Below are 17,411 nucleotides of genomic sequence, written 5' to 3'. Positions count from 1 at the left end.
TTATTTAAATAAAATATATAAATATATTTAAATAATTAATTTTATATTTTATTTTAATTAATTAACTAAAGTGACCCAAACATTATTTGATAGACACAAGTTAGCTTGTGATCTTTAAAAATATTTATGAAAGTAAGACTAGATTAAAGTTTCCAAAAGCAGAACTATCGTGTTGATATCAAAGCCCTCATGTGCCAAAAAGGATTTCAGGTAGTAGATTTGAGTATTGAAAAGCATGATTCCCAAGAAGGACATGAAAACTGTATTTCTTGGAAGCATCTTTCTTTCTTTTTCCCTATGTGGGTGATAGCTTTAAAAACAAGTAGTAATTTATTTATTTTAAAAGCATAATAATAATTGATGTACTACAGACAAAAGAAATCTGAGTTGGTGAAACTGAGCATTTTTATAAAAAGAAGAAACGATAATAACTGATCGAATGAATTCGTTTCTCCTTTACGCTTTGTGCTTCGCAATCGTTATCGCGATTGTTCACTTCAAATTCAACCTTACGCCACCGTTATTCGGATCGATTCTCATCGGTTTTTGGATCATCAAGATGAAATTTCATCGCCGATTTGGAATCGGAATTACTTGTTTCAAGAATCCCAAACCGAATTCGAAGGCGGAGATTGACGTTGATGCTGAGCTTCTTGAGGTTCCTCCGCACCTTGTAATCATGGTTAATGGCATCGTTGGCAGGTAGTACTAGTAGTGATCTTCAGTTTCACTTTGCATTTCGTTTCAGAAAATTTAGATTAAGTTCTTAGATTGTGAATTTGTAGTTTGAATAGTATTCAAATGCAATTGGTGTTTTCAGTTCTGCTGATTGGAGGTTTGCCGCGGAGCAGTTTCTCGAGAAGCTTCCGGATAAAGTCATCGTCCACCGTAACTAACTCTTCCTTATTCCTTTCATTACTTTAGTCACAATAAGTGTATTTGTGATTTCACTTTTCAAGCATCTAGAACTGAATCTGGATGGAAGAGTAGAATTGATTTTAACATGTTTGGCTGCTTTCAAATATAATTGATTATGCTTTTTAGAATTGATTCTACTTAAAACTAAAATTTGTAGTTTTTGAATTTAAACTACATATATAATTTTACCTTCAATTCACTTTTAGTTGGAATTAATTTTACAGAATTAATTCATTAAAAATCATTTTTCTTCATTGCAGAACCAAACACATGTTAAAACTCTTTTCCTATGTGTAACACACCAAAACACTTTTTCTATGTCTAACACGCTAAAACACCCGCCATTTTTTATAATGTTGCACGATCGATACTTATTGGATGACACAACGGAGTCTAGGTTTTCGAGGTGGAAAGTGTGTTGTTGACTTTGCAGAATTGAGCTTCTCATGCTCAACTAACATGAGATCTTGGAGCTTAGACGAAGTGTTGGAGGAGCTCAGTGGGTTGAGAAGGTTAAATAGTTGTCACATCACTGCAGTATCAAAAACATACACAAGATAGTAAAAAAAAAGATCAAAAAACAGTTATATATAAACGGGGACTAAAAGTTAATTTTGGTCGTATGGAGATTAAAATTGTGATATGGGCCTCTAGTTCTATGGATTCCTCAACCTCATGTCATTAAATTTTCAAATCAATTTGCAATCTTGTAAGGATTTTAGCTTGAAATGCTTTTCGTTACAAGATCGAGGAATCAAGATTTCGTCTTTTTTGGGTATCCGAGCTTGATTGTTCAGCATTCCTCTTGATTCCCAGAAAAGTGCTCAACCCTGGTTTAACATGACCCCTGAGAACAAGATAGGGTGTCTTCATATGAGCCTGAGCGTCCCTCATTCTCTCCACAGACAACGATTGTGCATCTGAACTCTTCATTCGCCTCAATTTCATATCTTGCTTCCTTTTGCCAGGTTTTTTGCCATGGAACTTATGAGAAAATATTCGAAAGGCTTCCTTAGGAGTCAAAATTCTCCCGAACTCGTCTGTCCTCTCAATGTGAATCTCTTTTTTATTCTGTACTTCCTTTCCTTCATCCTCTACCATCCCAACCAATTTGCTTTTCTTCTTATCCATGTCTCTGCCACCCCATTCAATGCTTTCTTTAAGTGTTCCTCGATCTTTAAGCAGTTTCAATGCACCTGACAGTCCTTTCCCTACAGCAACTTCATGTATACTTTCATCAGGAACTATCACTTCCTTGTCTTCTAAGTTGGGTTTCTCGTCTTTTTCAGTTTCTTTGACTTCAGTCCACCCACCAGCCTCATCTTTCTTTTCCTCAACAGGACCATTTGCCTCTTCATCATCATGCATGAAAACATCTTCACCTTCTGGCTTACGTGCTTCTTCATCAATGTGAAGACCCCAGACAAATTCTTCCATCTCTGTAAAGACCACCTTATTTTCTCTTGACTCTCGAGCTGTAGAATTTTGATCATCAACAGTCTCATTACTAGGATTTGAGGCGGCAAGTAAAGCAATAGCTTGAGGGCCAGATGCTCCTTTCTCCTCCTGTTTCTTAAGAGCTCGTCGCTTTGCTTTCTCTAAGGACTCACAAAGATCCTGGTCATCATCTGCAAAAGCTAGGGTTTCATCTTCCCCTGTTTTATTGTACAGAGATTGTTCTCGACGAAGTAATTTGGAGGCATAAGCATTATTTCTCATTTCAGCTGCCAAATGGAATATATGTTATGTCCCTTTGTCTTGGATCGTGCTTCGACTTATGGTGAAGGTAGAAGCGGGCTCGTCCTTAACAGTGTCTCTTCTCAAATTCACAAATACTTTTTTGATAATAATTATTGATGAATTTTATTGATAATCTAAATGCCTTTAAATAAGCTTACAATAGAATAAGAATCCCTAATTAAATTAGGTCAATAACTACTTTTCCCTAAAATTCCTATCATTTAAATTTAAATGATAACAATCCTAGTTAATAGGTAGATGAAATTCAAATTTAAAAATTCTAAATACTCACTTATTAAAAATAAATAAATAAAATAATAAATCTTAATTAACATAACTAATCCTAATTAGCAGAACTAGAGGTACATATCAAAGTGTAGTTGAACCTATTTCTTTGTTAGTCCTAATAAGAGGCGGATAAAAATAACAAACTCAATTTTTAAGTAAACGTTAGAGCTAAATGGTATGGCGTGAGGTCAGCTCCGTCATTAATTGTAGACTGTATTGTGAATTTATAAAAGAACATAATCACTGTGATCTTACATGATATATTGTGAACAGGCAGTGAATGCAATTCTTCAAAATTGACGTTTGATGGTGTTGATACAATGGGTGAGAGGCTAGCTGAAGAGGTATTTTGGTAGTAGCAATTTTACCTTTATAGTCTCTCGTACTTCCCTGAAGTTTAAATTACTGTGGGAAATGATTTATGTTGTTGACCTTGTGATAATTCATTTACATTGGAATGATTTATCTCCGGTTTTAAACTTAATTGATGTTTATCTAGGTACTATCTGTTGTTAGTCGCTGGCCAGGGTTGAAGAAGATCTCCTTTGTTGCACATTCTTTGGGAGGCTTGGTGGCAAGATATGCTATTGCGAGACTTTTTGAATACTCTTCAACATTAGAATCTGAAGTTACCAGAAGAATTTGCAATTGCAAAGAGGAGACAGAATGTACAAAGAATTGCATTGAACAGAATTATGAAGCCCGAATAGCTGGTTTAGAGCCAATGAACTTTATAACCTTTGCAACTCCGCATCTTGGTTCAAGAGGAAACAAGCAGGTAGATTTAAGTTCTATATAAACAGTGTTGTATCAAGCTTCCACATCATGGATATATCATATATCTAATTTTCTTTTAACTGTAATTAGTCATCTGCTATTTGTTCTTATTACTGTTATTTTCTTTCACTGAATTCCATAAAAATCATCTTTGCTTTTTGGTTGGTTAATTTATCTATCACAGTCCAACTTTTAGCTTTTGAACGCTGTTAGTTATAAATTGCATACAAGAGGCATGTCAGCGCAAACACACCGGCATCAATGAAGTCATTAGCGAGTTCCTTCTTATTTCCTTAGAGTAGAGTTATTACGGAAAGAAGAGAAAACCAGATATCATAGGATTAGAAAGAAGCACAAGAAAGACAAAGTGAATAAGTTCCTTTGCAATTAAACTTTGAAATGATAGTTGCAAACTGGTTTTCATGTAATGGATCATTGTCCTTCTCAAAAACCACATAATGTGATTTGATCGCTGAGATTCCAGCACTGTTAACTGAAGATTAGTAATTAATATTCTGGTATATATTAACTTTAGAAAAAAAAATTAAATTTGTTTTGTTGTTGGTGAATACTGGAAGACGGACTCTTATTTTTGCTCCTTACTTTTCCGGTTCTCGTAGCTTCCATTTCTTTGTGGCCTTGCTTTCCTTGAAAGAAGAGCATCTCAAACTGCACACTTAGTTGTAGGGAGAACTGGAAAGCATCTCTTCCTTATGGACAATGATGATGGAAAGCCTCCTCTTCTCCTCCGAATGATTGAGAATTCTGATGACTTAAAATTTATGTTAGTATTACCAAGTCATTTAAGTTTGTTAGATCATGCAACCATTCAATTATTCATTACTTCAATTTAATTTTTAATGATTGTGTAGGTCAGCTCTACGTGCATTCAAGCGCCGAGTAGCATATGCAAATGCAAACTTTGATCGTATCCTCGTTCTGAGTTATATTCCTTTTTGTTTATCAAACTTTAAATTGTTCAGAATCTTAAGCCAAATGGATAATATAGTGTCAATGGCCATGTCAAACGTTAGAACATGAAACTTTCATGTGTATTAAGTGGAACTTGGACAAAGACATGATATTGAAATTATTATAACTAGGGTTTACTATGATATAAATTAGAATTTATTTACTGCCCTGCAAGCAGAGGTGGATCTTCTTGGGGATGGCCACCCCAAAATTTTCTTCTTAATAGGATAGATATATACATTATAATAGTAGCGAATGTACATATACGTTTCATTTCGTAGAATGACTATGATTATTAAGCACGCAGTGGGAGGTGGAAGGTTTTGCAAATCTGAGGTTGTGAATTCAAGCAAAATTTAACCACTACACCAGTTAATGGTTTGTAGCAATTAATTGAAATAGTTCTATATTCTATGGCTCTTTGGCACCACAACAAAATTACTTGAGCTTTGCCACGGCCTCCATGTCCATGCTTCTCAGCCACATGGGCTAATTATTTTATTGATTACAATGATGTAGATCTAACTTTAACATAGAGCAACAATTATTATATCTTGCAAATTTCTTGACCTGCATCGAAGATATGGTTGGATGGCGCACCTCATCGATTCGGCGTCAGCATGAACTTCCAACAGTAATAGACTTTCTGATGATTCTCAATTTTAATGTTTTACATGGATTACAGAGACTAGATTTACATTCTTCTTCTGTGCTAGTTTGATCTTCAATTAATTGATGAGAAATACCCGCACATTGTACACGCCAAAGTTGGGACTGTTGATGATCTTTCTGCCAAAGAATCTACTAATGTTGGAGACCAAACAATTGACACAGAAGGTTTGTTTCATTTTCCTGGAGAAGAAAAAATGTTGTCTCTTTTGATATTTGTGAAAGGAGTATGGTGAAATAGTATACTTAGGACGATAAATTTTTGTCTTTATTTTTATTTTGAGGATTGCTGTGCGTTTTTTGGTAGGATTATTAGTAGTGTCTAGTCCAAGAACATTCAGATGATATAAGGAAAAATGAAGTATAGAACAATCTCCTTTCCTCTTTTTGACTTTAATCTTCATGTTTAGAATCTTTTGCGCCTTTATATTATATGTTTCTTAAAAACTTACAACACTCAAAGTGCTTGTCTATTTTAAAAGACATGCTATAATAGTTTATCAGTAAGCACAGAGAATGTGTTATGAAGATGTTTTTCTATAGAAAAAATATATTTTGTAAACAAAATTCATATCGATAATTAGTTATCTACTCGGAATATTATTGTCTGTTTGAATCTTACTAGTCAGCCTAGCATACAATTTTATATTGTAATTGTTAAGAATATGTTATCAATCAATTAGTATTGATTGATATTCAATTAGTCATAACTGTAATTGATATTATTTCCTATTGTATATTCCCTATTTGCATATAAATATACACCATGTGTGATCATATTAGACACACAGAGATACAATTACAATATGGTATCTAGAGCTGGTTGACCTACTGTCTTCCACAAAATAAAAAAAATAAAAAATAAAATTTTCTTTTTTTTCCCGGCCACCCACAGCGCCGCCGCCGTCTCCGCCACTCCTGTCGACTTTTCGGCGAGATTCCTATACGCCGGAATCGTCTCCTACAAATCGGCCAGATTCACTGGCTTCCGCCGCCGCACGCGTCCGCACACGTCTCTCCTTCATCGCACGTGAATCTCACGCGCTGGACAATCAGTCGCGCATCCGCTGCCCCCAGCCGTCGCCGTTGTTCCAGATCTGCTCTCGGTTTTTCGTTCCGAGCCATCAAATATCATGGGAGATGCCGATTCCATCATGTTCACTAAAAATGTCACTATTCCCGCCGCTGATTACAATGATTTCCTCCAATACAAAGCAGCCCATCAACAATCATCATCTGCCGCTGTTGCTCAGTCGGGTAATCCTGTAGCTTTTGTCTCTACATCTTCACTTGGTCCTTGGGTCCTTGACTCTGGTGCATCTGATCATATGACTGGTAATAAATCTATTTTATCTCATTTGTCTTATTCTGATTCTTTGCCTTCTGTCACTGTGGCGGATGGTTCTAAAGCCAAAGTTCAAGGCCTTGGTCGGGCACATCCACTTCCAAACTTGTCTTTAGAGTCTGTCCTTTACATTCCTGGTTGTCCCTTTAATATAATATCTGTTCACAAGCTTATTCGTACTCTTGATTGTTCAGTTCTTTTTAATGCTAATTCTGTTCATATCCAGGATCGACGTACAGGACGGACGATTGGAGCAGGGAGTGAAGCTGGAGGATTATATCATCTTTCTCCACCGGTGGCCTGTGCTTCTATTGCTTCTCAAGAACTCACACATCAACGTTTGGGTCACCCTAGTCTAAATAAAATGCGTCTTTTAGTTCCTAGTCTTTCTAAGCTTTCTTCTTTTGAGTGTCAGTCCTGTCAATTAGGCAAACATACTCGTAGTACTTATTGTCAACGAGTAAATAAAAGTGTTGCATCACCTTTTGCTTTAGTTCACTCTGATATTTGGGGTCCTAGTCGTGTGAAGTCTACTTTAGGATACTATTACTTTGTAACGTTCATCGACGATTACTCACGATGCACTAGGTTATTTCTAATGAAAAACCGTTCCGATGTTTTCCGTATATTCCAAGAGTTTTATGCTGAAATTAAAAACCAGTTTAATACTACCATTAAAATTTTACGCACAGATAATGCTCGTGAATATATGTCATCCCAGTTTCAATCTTTTTTAACATTAGAGGGAATTATTCACCAATCATCATGTGCTCATACACCACAACAGAACGGTGTTGTTGAACGGAAGAATCATCATTTAGTTGAAACTGCACGGACTCTTCTTCTTCACCACAATGTACCCTCTCGTTTTTGGGGTGATACTCTCCTCACCGCATGTCACCTTATCAACCGAATGCCTTCCTCGGTCCTTCAAGATCAGATTCCATACTCTATCTTGAATCCGGAACACGATCTCTACCCCATTCCCCTTCGTGTGTTTGGTTGCACATGCTTTGTTCATGATCTTAATCCAGGTAAAGACAAACTTTCCGCTAAATCTCTCAAATGTATTTTTCTAGGCTACTCACGTATACAAAAGGGATATCGTTGTTTTTGTCCTCAACTTCAACGGTACATTGTCTCTTCCGATGTAACATTTTTTGAAGGTTCTCCTTTTTTCTCTGCCTCTTCGTCCTCCCAGGAGAGTTGTAATTTAGATGATCAAGATATCCCTTCTGTCATCCCCACACCCATTAAACCTCCTTTGAACGTATATCAGCGACGCACAACGCGTCCATCGGCAATTAGAGATGATATTGATCCACCAGCACCATCTCCTACTCCAATTGTTCCTCCAGTTACGTCACCTGAACTTGACCTTCCAATAGCATTACGAAAAGGTATTCGATCTCATAATCCAAATCCTAAATATGTCTGTGCTTTAAATTATGACCGTCTATCTACTTCCTATGTTTCTTTTGTGTCTGCTTTGGATTCTGTGTCTATTCCTAAGTCTACAGGTGAAGCTATGACTGATCCCAATTGGCGTCAGGCGATGGTGGAAGAAATGGCTGCATTGCATTCAAATAACACTTGGGACATTGTTCCTTTACCTACAGACAAAACTACAGTGGGTTGTCGATGGGTTTATACAGTGAAAATTGGACCAGATGGTCAGATTGATCGTTTTAAAGCTCGTTTGGTAGCCAAGGGATACACACAAATATTTGGCCTTGATTATGGTGACACCTTTTCTCCAGTGGCCAAGATTAGTTCAGTCCGTCTCTTCCTTGCATTGGCTGCTATTAATCATTGGTCGCTTCATCAGTTGGATATTAAAAATGCATTCTTACACGGAGAATTGGAGGAGGAAGTGTATATGGATCAACCTCCAGGTTTTACTATTCCTGGTAATTCAAGATTTGTTTGTCGGCTCAATCGATCTCTTTATGGGCTAAAACAATCTCCACGTGCTTGGTTTGGTCGCTTCAGCTCTGCCTTGATACAGTTTGGTATGACTAGATGTGAAGCAGATCATTCTGTTTTCTTCCTTCACTCTTCCAACGGACAACACATCTTTCTTGTGGTTTATGTTGATGACATTGTTATCACTGGAGACGATACAGACGGTATTCAGCGACTCAAAACTCATCCTTTCAAAAACTTTCAGACAAAAGATTTGGGTCCACTCAGATACTTCTTAGGTATTGAGGTTGCACAGTCCTCATCAGGCATTGCAATTAACCAACGTAAGTATGCATTAGACATCCTAACTGAAACTGGTATGCTTGACTGTCGTCCGATTGATACTCCTATGGATCCCAATGTCAAGCTTCTTCCGGGTCAGGGGGAGTTGTTGAAAGACCCGGGAAGATATCGATGTCTAGTGGGTAGACTCAATTATCTTACCGTCACCAGACCGGATATTACTTTTGCAGTGAGTATTGTGAGTCAATTCCTTAATGCTCCTTGTGATACTCATTGGAATGCCGTTATTCGGATTCTCAGATATATAAAGAATGCACCAGGAAAAGGCCTATTATATGAAGATAAGGGTGATGCTAAAATCACTTGTTACTCAGATGCAGATTGGACAGGATCACCGTCGGATAGGAGATCCACTTCTGGATATTGTGTTCTTATTGGAGGAAATATGATCTCATGGACAAGGTACTGTCGGGAGAAATAACCACGGAATTTGTCAAATCTGAAGATCAATTGGCTGATATGTTTACCAAGTCTCTCAGGGGTTCTCGAGTGAATTATATTTGTAACAAGCTCGGATCATACAATATATACGATCCGGTTTGAGGGGGAGTGTTAAGAATATGTTATCAATCAATTAGTATTGATTGATATTCAATTAGTCATAACTGTAATTGATATTATTTCCTATTATATATTCCCTATTTGCATATAAATATACACCATGTGTGATCATATTAGACACACAGAGATACAATTACAATAGTAATATATTCTAGTCTAAGATATTATTTTGTTGAAGAATTTTGAAATTATTTAATTTTCAAAATGTTTATGTGTCGATTGGAACTAGCTTTCAAAAATTGAATACATACACTTTCTGTAGAGGAGATGATAAGGGGTCTCACTCAGGTTCCTTGGGAGCGTGTGGATGTTAGCTTTCGGAAGAGTAAACAACGGTATGTTGCTCACAGTACAATCCAGGTAAAGTTTTTATTTATTTCAGCTACTTTAGAACTCCAGTTCTAGATGAAGGGGATTTTCTATACAAAATGAATTGTCATACGAGATATTATTTGAAGATGATGTACTTATTTGAAGCTAAATTGTTAAAAATAATGGTCACAGCTTCAGCTCGATGCTCCTTGATATTATTATTTGTCTGTTTTTACTCTTAGGTGAAAACCTATTGGTTGCATTCAGATGGTTCCGATGTGATCTTCCACATGATAGATAAATTCCTTATCTAGTCTCTAGACTTATTGTTGAGTTCAGAGTCAACAGATCAACCTTGTAGGTAATGGTAGTCTTCTTCTACCCTGAATATCTAGTATTGCAAAATTCCAACATATGCTTTTTTTTGTTATGCATCAGCTTTGAAAGCTGATTACTTCATTGCTGTGCAGCTTCATTTACATTACTGCCCATTCCTAGTAATTTGTTCATATATTCACCGGATTGAGTATTTTATATCAAAAGGTGTTTAAATTGTAATCTGTCTTTACTCTATGATTGAGAACTTTACAGCATTTTTGCTTATTAAATCAATGCAAATTTCAATCATGACAAAAATTATGTTTCTCGTTATTTTACAATGAAGAAAACAATGAATTGACAAGAAAACCGCTTCTCTCAAGAAGATCGAAAATACGAAATACTTGAGTTAAAAAAACAAGCTTTGAGAAAATATTTTGTTTTCTTCTTGCCATGTCATATTCCCATGAACTTCAATAAATAATAGAGACATGGTTTAAATCAATCTTCAAGCAGAGTTATAGCCACGAAAATCTTCTCTGTTTGGCTTTGCATAGCTGAAATAGACAAATGAAAACCACTAATAAGAAAATGGTGGCTATCATACCAATACCATCAACATTTAGTAACGTAAATTAGGTTAAACTAGGTTTATTATACCATTCATCATGTTTCTTTGCTATGCTGCTAACTTTACATTGATCCTCAGAATCTCGGTCATGTGATGGCATAGTAGATTTTTCATTCAGCAGACTTGATAAACTTTCACAAAACTGATAATCAAAATTAAATCAGTAACCAAATTAACAAGCTTGAGCTTGCGAATATTAAGCTGACATGATTTTTTTTTTCTTACTTCATTGTATTTTCTTAGATCTCCTGCAGATTTTGATATTTGTACAACACAATGAGCTGGAGCAACTTCTATCACCTGACAGGTTTCATAAATATCATATCAGTAAAGAAATGAACTTGTGTTACTAATAAAGAAAAGGAAAAAAACGGAGTGTATGTGATGATAAAATGAGTATTATTACCTCAGCAGATAGGTCAAAGTATGATCTAGAACTTCTAGTCATTGTCTGTTTTGGGTGCATTTTCATCTGATATTAAGAGTCAAAGTTCATTTGTTGCGAGACTCTAGAAAAGGTTAATATTTCACAATTCCCTCCAAAATTTATTACATGGATGCACTTAACAATCAAACTGGAAGCATTATTCGGACCTTAAAATTGTTCATTTTCTCCACCGACAGTCTCACATCTGTTGCAGCAGCTTCTATTTTTTCTACCGTTTCACTGATTGTATGTTGGGATCCAAACATTGTCATCTGCTTCTTGTGATCCTAAACACGAAACTCGTAACGTTAGCATTTGTAATTAAAGTACCTTGTAGATAAGTTAAATACCCTTCAAGATTTGTAGACTTGCCTGTTCTTCAAAAAGTGCAGATAGATCAAGGTCCTGAAACATGGCTATCAGTTGAAACGCATTAATGAAGCTCGACGACTTGGTTATGGTTGACTTCGTAGTTTTCTCCTATACATCACATTGTTAGAAAATTTGGTCCATAACTCCAATTGTGTTTTTTTTTCTATTTCTGCTATTAGTTAACATATTACCTCAATTGGGTCAAAAGCATCACTTTTGTTGTCATCCAAATTAGTAGTCGGATCAATTTCATACGCACGAGAAGGTTTGTAATCTATTTGAAACCACTCATTTTCAATAATATCTGAAATGTTTATGCGCTGCAAGAGATCGAAAGGAAGTCAGTCAAACAAATTAGTATCTATCAGTTACAGTTTGAGTCTAAGCACAGTGCCCTAGTTCTTGAATTTCTACCTTTTCAGGACGCGGTTGGAGTATTTTGGTGATTAATTTCTTTTGCCTTTGAGTAAACCATGGGGGGCATACATATTCTGCTCTGCATATCTATATTTTCACACATGAAAATTGCCAAAATATGTGAATTAGTTGAATCGGATACTATGTGTTTTCTTCTTTATTACCATATTTGCTAATATATACCTTATGGTATAAGCTCATCAAGTTTTGGTCATTAAATGGTAGATAACCAGCAAGTAACTCAAAAAGAACCACACCACATGACCAAACATCAGCAGCTGCTCCATCATACCCTTTGCTCATCAGCAGCTACACATGAGGAAGTAAAAGAGTGATTATAAGACTCTTATTATCAATAATACAGGTATCTTATAAAAGCGGTCACTAGCTCTCTTTCTGTCGAGGAGTCCAAGGGAGTTCTTTAGAACCTTTTTGCTCTAAGGTGCTCTCTCGAACTCGCCAACACTTTCTTACACTCAATTTTACCTCAGGAGCCACGTAGCTCGGCGATCCACACCTTGTGTGTAAGACATCATTAGGCTGCGAAATACCAATATATCAAAATTTGATCATTGATAAAAAATAAAAAAAACTGCTACTGCTGAACTAACGATGAGGTTTAAAAAGTTTTTTTTACCTTACTCAATGAACTTAATCCAAAATCAGACACTTTGAGATTTCCTTGGTTGTCAAGGAGCAAGTTTTCCGGCTGTATTGCCATACATAAAGGTTCAACTAAGGTTTCAAATCTTATTTCTAAACAAAAAATTACATAAAACTGTTTAACTAACCTTTAAATCGCGATGAAAAACTCCCTTATTATGGCAGTAATCGATGGCGTCAACAAGTTGCTGGAATAGTTTTCTTGCATCACATTCATTCAACCTATCAACATAGGACTGCATAAACAAAATCATCAGAATTGAAGCATCATAATAGTAATTGTAAGTATATAACATTTGAACAACAAAAGACTGTTGACCCTCACCATCTTGTCCAACAGTTGACCTCCTGATACATATTCCATCACAATGTATATTTTTGTCTTTGTAGCAATAACCTCTTGAACTCTAACAATATTAGGATGATGCAGAAGTCTCATTGTTCTAATCTCACTTTGTACCTGAAAAATATTGTAACTTTAATAATGATTAACTGATGAAGGAAAAAAGATGGACCAAAATGAGGTTTACCTTATGCTTAAGATTGTTTTTCAAGACCATATTCTTGTCAATGACCTTGACTGCTACCTTCTCCCCATTGTTGCCATTGAAAGCAAGCTTAACCTTAGAGAAAGTACCTTCTCCTATGGTTCTGCCAAGTTTATATTTTCCTATATTTTTTGGAGACACCATTACTCTCTTTTTGATTGGTTTCTTTTTTCTAACTATGTTATGAATGCAACCTATGTCTCACTTTTTTATTTCTATCTCAATCCAATTTATTTATAGAAAGATGTTTTTTTCCTTTTTTATAAAAAAGATATTGGTATTTTTAATCATATAGATCAACTTTCTTTGTTTCTTTAATTTATATGGCTGTTAGTTAAGATGTGACAACCAGAATGCGACGTTGTAAATTCCACCCCTTACATTTAAAATAATGAAGGATTAAGGAAGATTGTTATGCAAGTTAATGGTTCAAGTTAATATATGAGAATTTTGTCAACAAAGGAGATAATTAGGTGATGAGATGTGTAATGAAACCATAGTCCATAGATATAGTGAATAGTGTATGTGTATATCAGATATCCACATATGTAGTAGGGGAAGTAGTTTGAATTCTTGGTAGCTAGATGGAATTGCTGGTAGTTAAGAATGAAGAATGTGTGCTTTGACTGGAAGTTGGATTACTAGTTGTTGACAAACAAAAACAAAAAGTTTGTTAAGTGCAATTAACTTTTTAGACTGTATATATAAAGTAAAATTTATAATAATACATTTAGTTATATTCAATGAATTAACTTGAATATTTTTTAATTAAATTATGGATAGTAGTATTACAAACATTAATTACTTTAAAAATTATTTGTTACTTATAATAGTGATTAAAATTTATTATCATTTTTTAAACTATTATACTAGAAGAAGTATCTATTAAGATTGATGACATGTTGATTTGAAGCTCTATGATACATTGGAGTAGAGTGGGGTTGTCAGGAAGTTTAACACTACAGCGCTTAAGTTAATAAGATTGAAGATATGTAATTTTACAAGACTAAATAAAAACGGTATTCGTTACGGTGCTGAATTAAGTTTATATATGGTTAATGGTTAAAATTGCTCCAATTGTCGTGAGGTGGGACGCAAGAGTTTGTTGAATCAGATCCAATGGGTGGTTGGATAGTCTGTTTAGGATTGGGTAGTCTACAACTCGTTTGGAAAGAACTCCGGTAATATATTTTGAGTTCATATTAGAACAATGTTTTTTGACTTGGCGATATATAACCTGAGGCTCGTTAGGATCATCCTGTCTATAATTAGTAATCCTTTTGAGAGCTCTCATTTGATTCTTGAGATTGTTTGTGAAAAATCTTTGTTTGGTTTGTCAGTTTCACCTGATGTAAAAACTATCATTTGGTTCGTGAGATTGTATGTCAAAAATTCAGTGTGGTTCGTGAACTATGCCTAGTGTAAAAGCTTTTTATTGGTTATGATATTAGTCTGATGTAAACTCTCGTGTTTGGTTTAAATGATAGTCAGTGTAAAACTTTAGTCTGTTTGTAAGAAGGTTCGTTGACATAAGTTGTGAAAAACTCACATCTATAGTGGAACTGGAAATTTTCAAGAAGAAATTTTTAAAGAGAGGAGTAGGTTAATTGGTTAGATCAGACCTCTATAAATATCTGATTCAATTCTCTTATCCGTAATCGTCATGATTCAGTCATTTAATTTCCAAAGCTTATACAATCTTGATACTTGATTCCAATCTTTTTCTTCTTTGATCTTTCTTCTATGATAAGCTTTTGTCTTCATCAAAATTAAGTTAACATAGATGATGAATATCTTCATCATATAAACCGTATATTTGTTGATGCTTCTAGAGTATGAAATTGACTAACACATCCATCCTCTAAGTTCATCTTATGTACATCAAAGTCTTCTCTTGTTGTTATTGCTTACATAATAGATCATCAAAACTACCTTAAGTGTACCTATTCCATTGGCTAATAATCTTGAAGAACATTTTCATATTCATTAAACTCATAGATAGTTGATACATATGATTGCGATTTTCTTTCAAAATATTATTTTTCAATTCTTAAATCCTCAATATTTTTGTTCAAAGTAGTTTCTTTTTCAAGAAAAAGTTTATAATTATTTTGTGAGATTATAAATTTTCTATATTTGTTTTTAAATATGTTTATGTTGATTTTTTATGTATATATTAATTCAGATCTAGATAGGTTAGAGAATACCTTATCTTCTACTTCATCATTTGTGTCTTGATCACTACTAGATGTCGTTGCCATCATTTCTACATTTATTTCTTCATTATCCTCTTATCTTCAGAGTATTCCCATATTTTTATGGTACCCTTCTTCTTACTTCCTTTGGAGTTGTCGCCTTTGGGTTTCTCCTTTTGAAGTTCTGGACAATCATTCTTGAAGCGTCCAAGCTTATTATAACCATAACAAGTCTTTTGGTATTCTTTGTTAGTTATGTATGTTGATTCTCTATAGGATTAAGAGTTCCTTATGGGGGGCCTTTTTGTCGTGGCGTAAAAAATACCTGAGCGCATCGCACGTTCGAAATAACAGCAGAGTCTCCACCAATCTTTATTTGTTTCAAATGAACGAGAAAATATCAAATAAAACCCGCTAAAGCTAAGGGAAATGGTTGTCATAACCAGATCGAGTTTGGGAGTCGGTTATGCAAGGGGAAGGTATTAGCAACTCTCACATCTGTTGTAGTAAATAGGATCCATTTAGTTAGTTGTGTGAACGAGCGTTGGTGTGATATTAGTTTGCGATCTTCTACTTATTAAGCAAGAGAAAAAAAAAGATTTTTAGGGTTTTCTAATATTGTGTCTGGCAAGATTTCGAAATCCTGCTCCTACAGCAAATTCACAATAAAAAATCTCCATTCCAAACTTGACACATGGCATGCATTAAGAAAAACAAAACAAAACACCAAATAACAAAGGCTTTCTCTCTCTATCGTGTTTATCTCTCTGTTCTTCCAGAAAAACGAAACACAAAAATGAAACCTTTCAAAAGAAACCCCTCCCTTCATCGATACTTTCTCTCACCGCGGTTTTGCTTCAACGTATGAGGGAGGTCGGCGGGCCAGCGGCGGCGGCGCCCCAATCCTTAAATCTCTTTCGACAGTCTCTCTCTATATCAAGGTTCAATATGTATTAAAAATAAAAGCGAAATGTGCAAACCGGCAACACAATCCTCTCTCTCAATTCAAATAACATCAAACAAATGAAAATAACACACATCAGAATAACAACCATAAATGAAATAGAAAGAAAAGAAACAAACTTCGACGAAGTGGTCCGAGTGGTGTAGCTCACATGATAGTGTCGGAGGGAACCGCGTCAGAGGTATTTTCGGCGTTAGTTGTTGTTCTTCACTAACTTGTTTTTTCTTCTTCTTCTTTTTTTGCTAAGTTGTTCTGCTTTTTTATGGTTATGGCTTTGTGAAGAAAGGAAAAATGTGTGTTTTAGTTGTAGGTTAGTGGTCGGAAAAGGTGTTACTCACCGATAAAAGGGTGGCGGAAGGGAGATGAGAGAGGATATGTCATGATGGTTTGGGTGATTTTTGGCTAAGGACGGAGGGAGGCAAAGGTTTTAATGAAGATGGTGAGGTGTATTAAGGGTTGTATGTTGATGGAAGAAGGAATAGGAATAATGAGTGGGATTGATGACGGGTTCAAAAAAAACACTCCCTTGTAGCTTTTTTGGTCGGCTCCTTTCATGAGAAGAATGAGAGTGAATTGGTCTTTTTTTTTAAGTGAAGTACCCCTTTTTTATGAGAGAACGTGTATTACAAATGAAAGAAAGAAGATTATTTATAGGTCATCTGATAAAGTGTGAGTTGGGTCAAAAGAATATGAAGAGCGAGGGGGTTCCGTTATCTAGTATGGAAGAAAAGTGAGGGGAAAAGTATCCAATGAGGGGGAGAGAGTCATTGGTAAATGAGAGGAAGAGGTCAATAACGTGTGAGTGAGAGCCACATGGAAAGAAAGGGTCACCTGAATTAGGGGGAGAGGCGTGGTAAGAGTGAGGGGTTATTGTATTCCTATTTTTTATTCTCTTATTATTTTTGTTTTAAAATTTAAAAATAAGTTTCAATGATTAAATCGAAAATAGAATAAACAACCTAAACTCAAACTACTATCGATTAATTCTACTGATCATTTCGACTAAAAAACAAAAATAAAAGGATA

General features: G+C 35.3%; 2 protein-coding genes across 5 annotated transcripts; one reads left to right on the top strand and one right to left on the bottom strand.

Annotated features, from left to right (window-relative positions):
- The first annotated feature begins 172 nt into the window (after nucleotides 1-172).
- LOC127138525 (putative lipase C4A8.10) lies at nucleotides 173-11,304 on the top strand. Its single transcript, XM_051064994.1, has 11 exons — nucleotides 173-702; nucleotides 821-888; nucleotides 3,220-3,290; nucleotides 3,446-3,724; nucleotides 4,344-4,507; nucleotides 4,596-4,651; nucleotides 5,277-5,329; nucleotides 5,412-5,532; nucleotides 9,801-9,898; nucleotides 10,093-10,211; nucleotides 11,043-11,304. Exons 1-10 carry the CDS (start codon nucleotides 440-442, stop codon nucleotides 10,162-10,164), a joined length of 1,245 nt encoding a protein of 414 aa, XP_050920951.1. The 5' UTR covers nucleotides 173-439; the 3' UTR covers nucleotides 10,165-10,211; nucleotides 11,043-11,304.
- LOC127138523 (CBL-interacting serine/threonine-protein kinase 21) lies at nucleotides 10,397-17,222 on the bottom strand. 4 transcript variants are annotated; one of them, XM_051064992.1, is made up of 15 exons: nucleotides 16,537-17,222; nucleotides 13,209-13,348; nucleotides 13,004-13,138; nucleotides 12,807-12,914; nucleotides 12,653-12,724; nucleotides 12,502-12,555; nucleotides 12,199-12,324; nucleotides 12,013-12,102; nucleotides 11,790-11,918; nucleotides 11,599-11,706; nucleotides 11,394-11,513; nucleotides 11,206-11,271; nucleotides 11,025-11,099; nucleotides 10,829-10,941; nucleotides 10,397-10,725 (listed from the first exon to the last, which is right to left on the bottom strand). In XM_051064992.1, exons 2-15 carry the CDS (start codon nucleotides 13,236-13,238, stop codon nucleotides 10,677-10,679), a joined length of 1,275 nt encoding a protein of 424 aa, XP_050920949.1. In that variant the 5' UTR covers nucleotides 13,239-13,348; nucleotides 16,537-17,222; the 3' UTR covers nucleotides 10,397-10,676. The 4 variants fall into 4 exon arrangements, with proteins under 4 accessions (XP_050920949.1, XP_050920948.1, XP_050920947.1 ...); XM_051064991.1 differs by having other exon boundaries at nucleotides 16,505-17,221; XM_051064990.1 differs by having other exon boundaries at nucleotides 13,209-17,222.
- Between the last annotated feature and the right edge of the window lie 189 nt (nucleotides 17,223-17,411).

This window comes from Lathyrus oleraceus, chromosome 4 (assembly GCF_024323335.1).
Source record: "Lathyrus oleraceus cultivar Zhongwan6 chromosome 4, CAAS_Psat_ZW6_1.0, whole genome shotgun sequence".
In the NCBI taxonomy this organism is placed as follows: Eukaryota; Viridiplantae; Streptophyta; class Magnoliopsida; order Fabales; family Fabaceae; genus Lathyrus; species Lathyrus oleraceus.
This window is presented reverse-complemented; position numbering and strand designations above follow the sequence as displayed.

Bases quoted from the DNA above. Each gene is read 5' to 3' on its own strand.
- LOC127138525 (XM_051064994.1), top strand. From the start codon at position 440: ATGAATTCGTTTCTCCTTTACGCTTTGTGCTTCGCAATCGTTATCGCG. The intron at 4,652-5,276 runs GTATCCTCGTTC...CCTGCATCGAAG, and splicing joins TGCAAATGCAAACTTTGATC to ATATGGTTGGATGGCGCACC. The intron at 9,899-10,092 runs GTAAAGTTTTTA...TTTTACTCTTAG, and splicing joins TTGCTCACAGTACAATCCAG to GTGAAAACCTATTGGTTGCA.
- LOC127138523 (XM_051064990.1), bottom strand. From the start codon at position 13,370: ATGGTGTCTCCAAAAAATATAGGAAAATATAAACTTGGCAGAACCATA. The intron at 12,915-13,003 runs GTGAGGGTCAAC...TTGTTTATGCAG, and splicing joins GTCAACTGTTGGACAAGATG to TCCTATGTTGATAGGTTGAA. The intron at 11,514-11,598 runs GCAAGTCTACAA...TTTCGTGTTTAG, and splicing joins CTGCACTTTTTGAAGAACAG to GATCACAAGAAGCAGATGAC.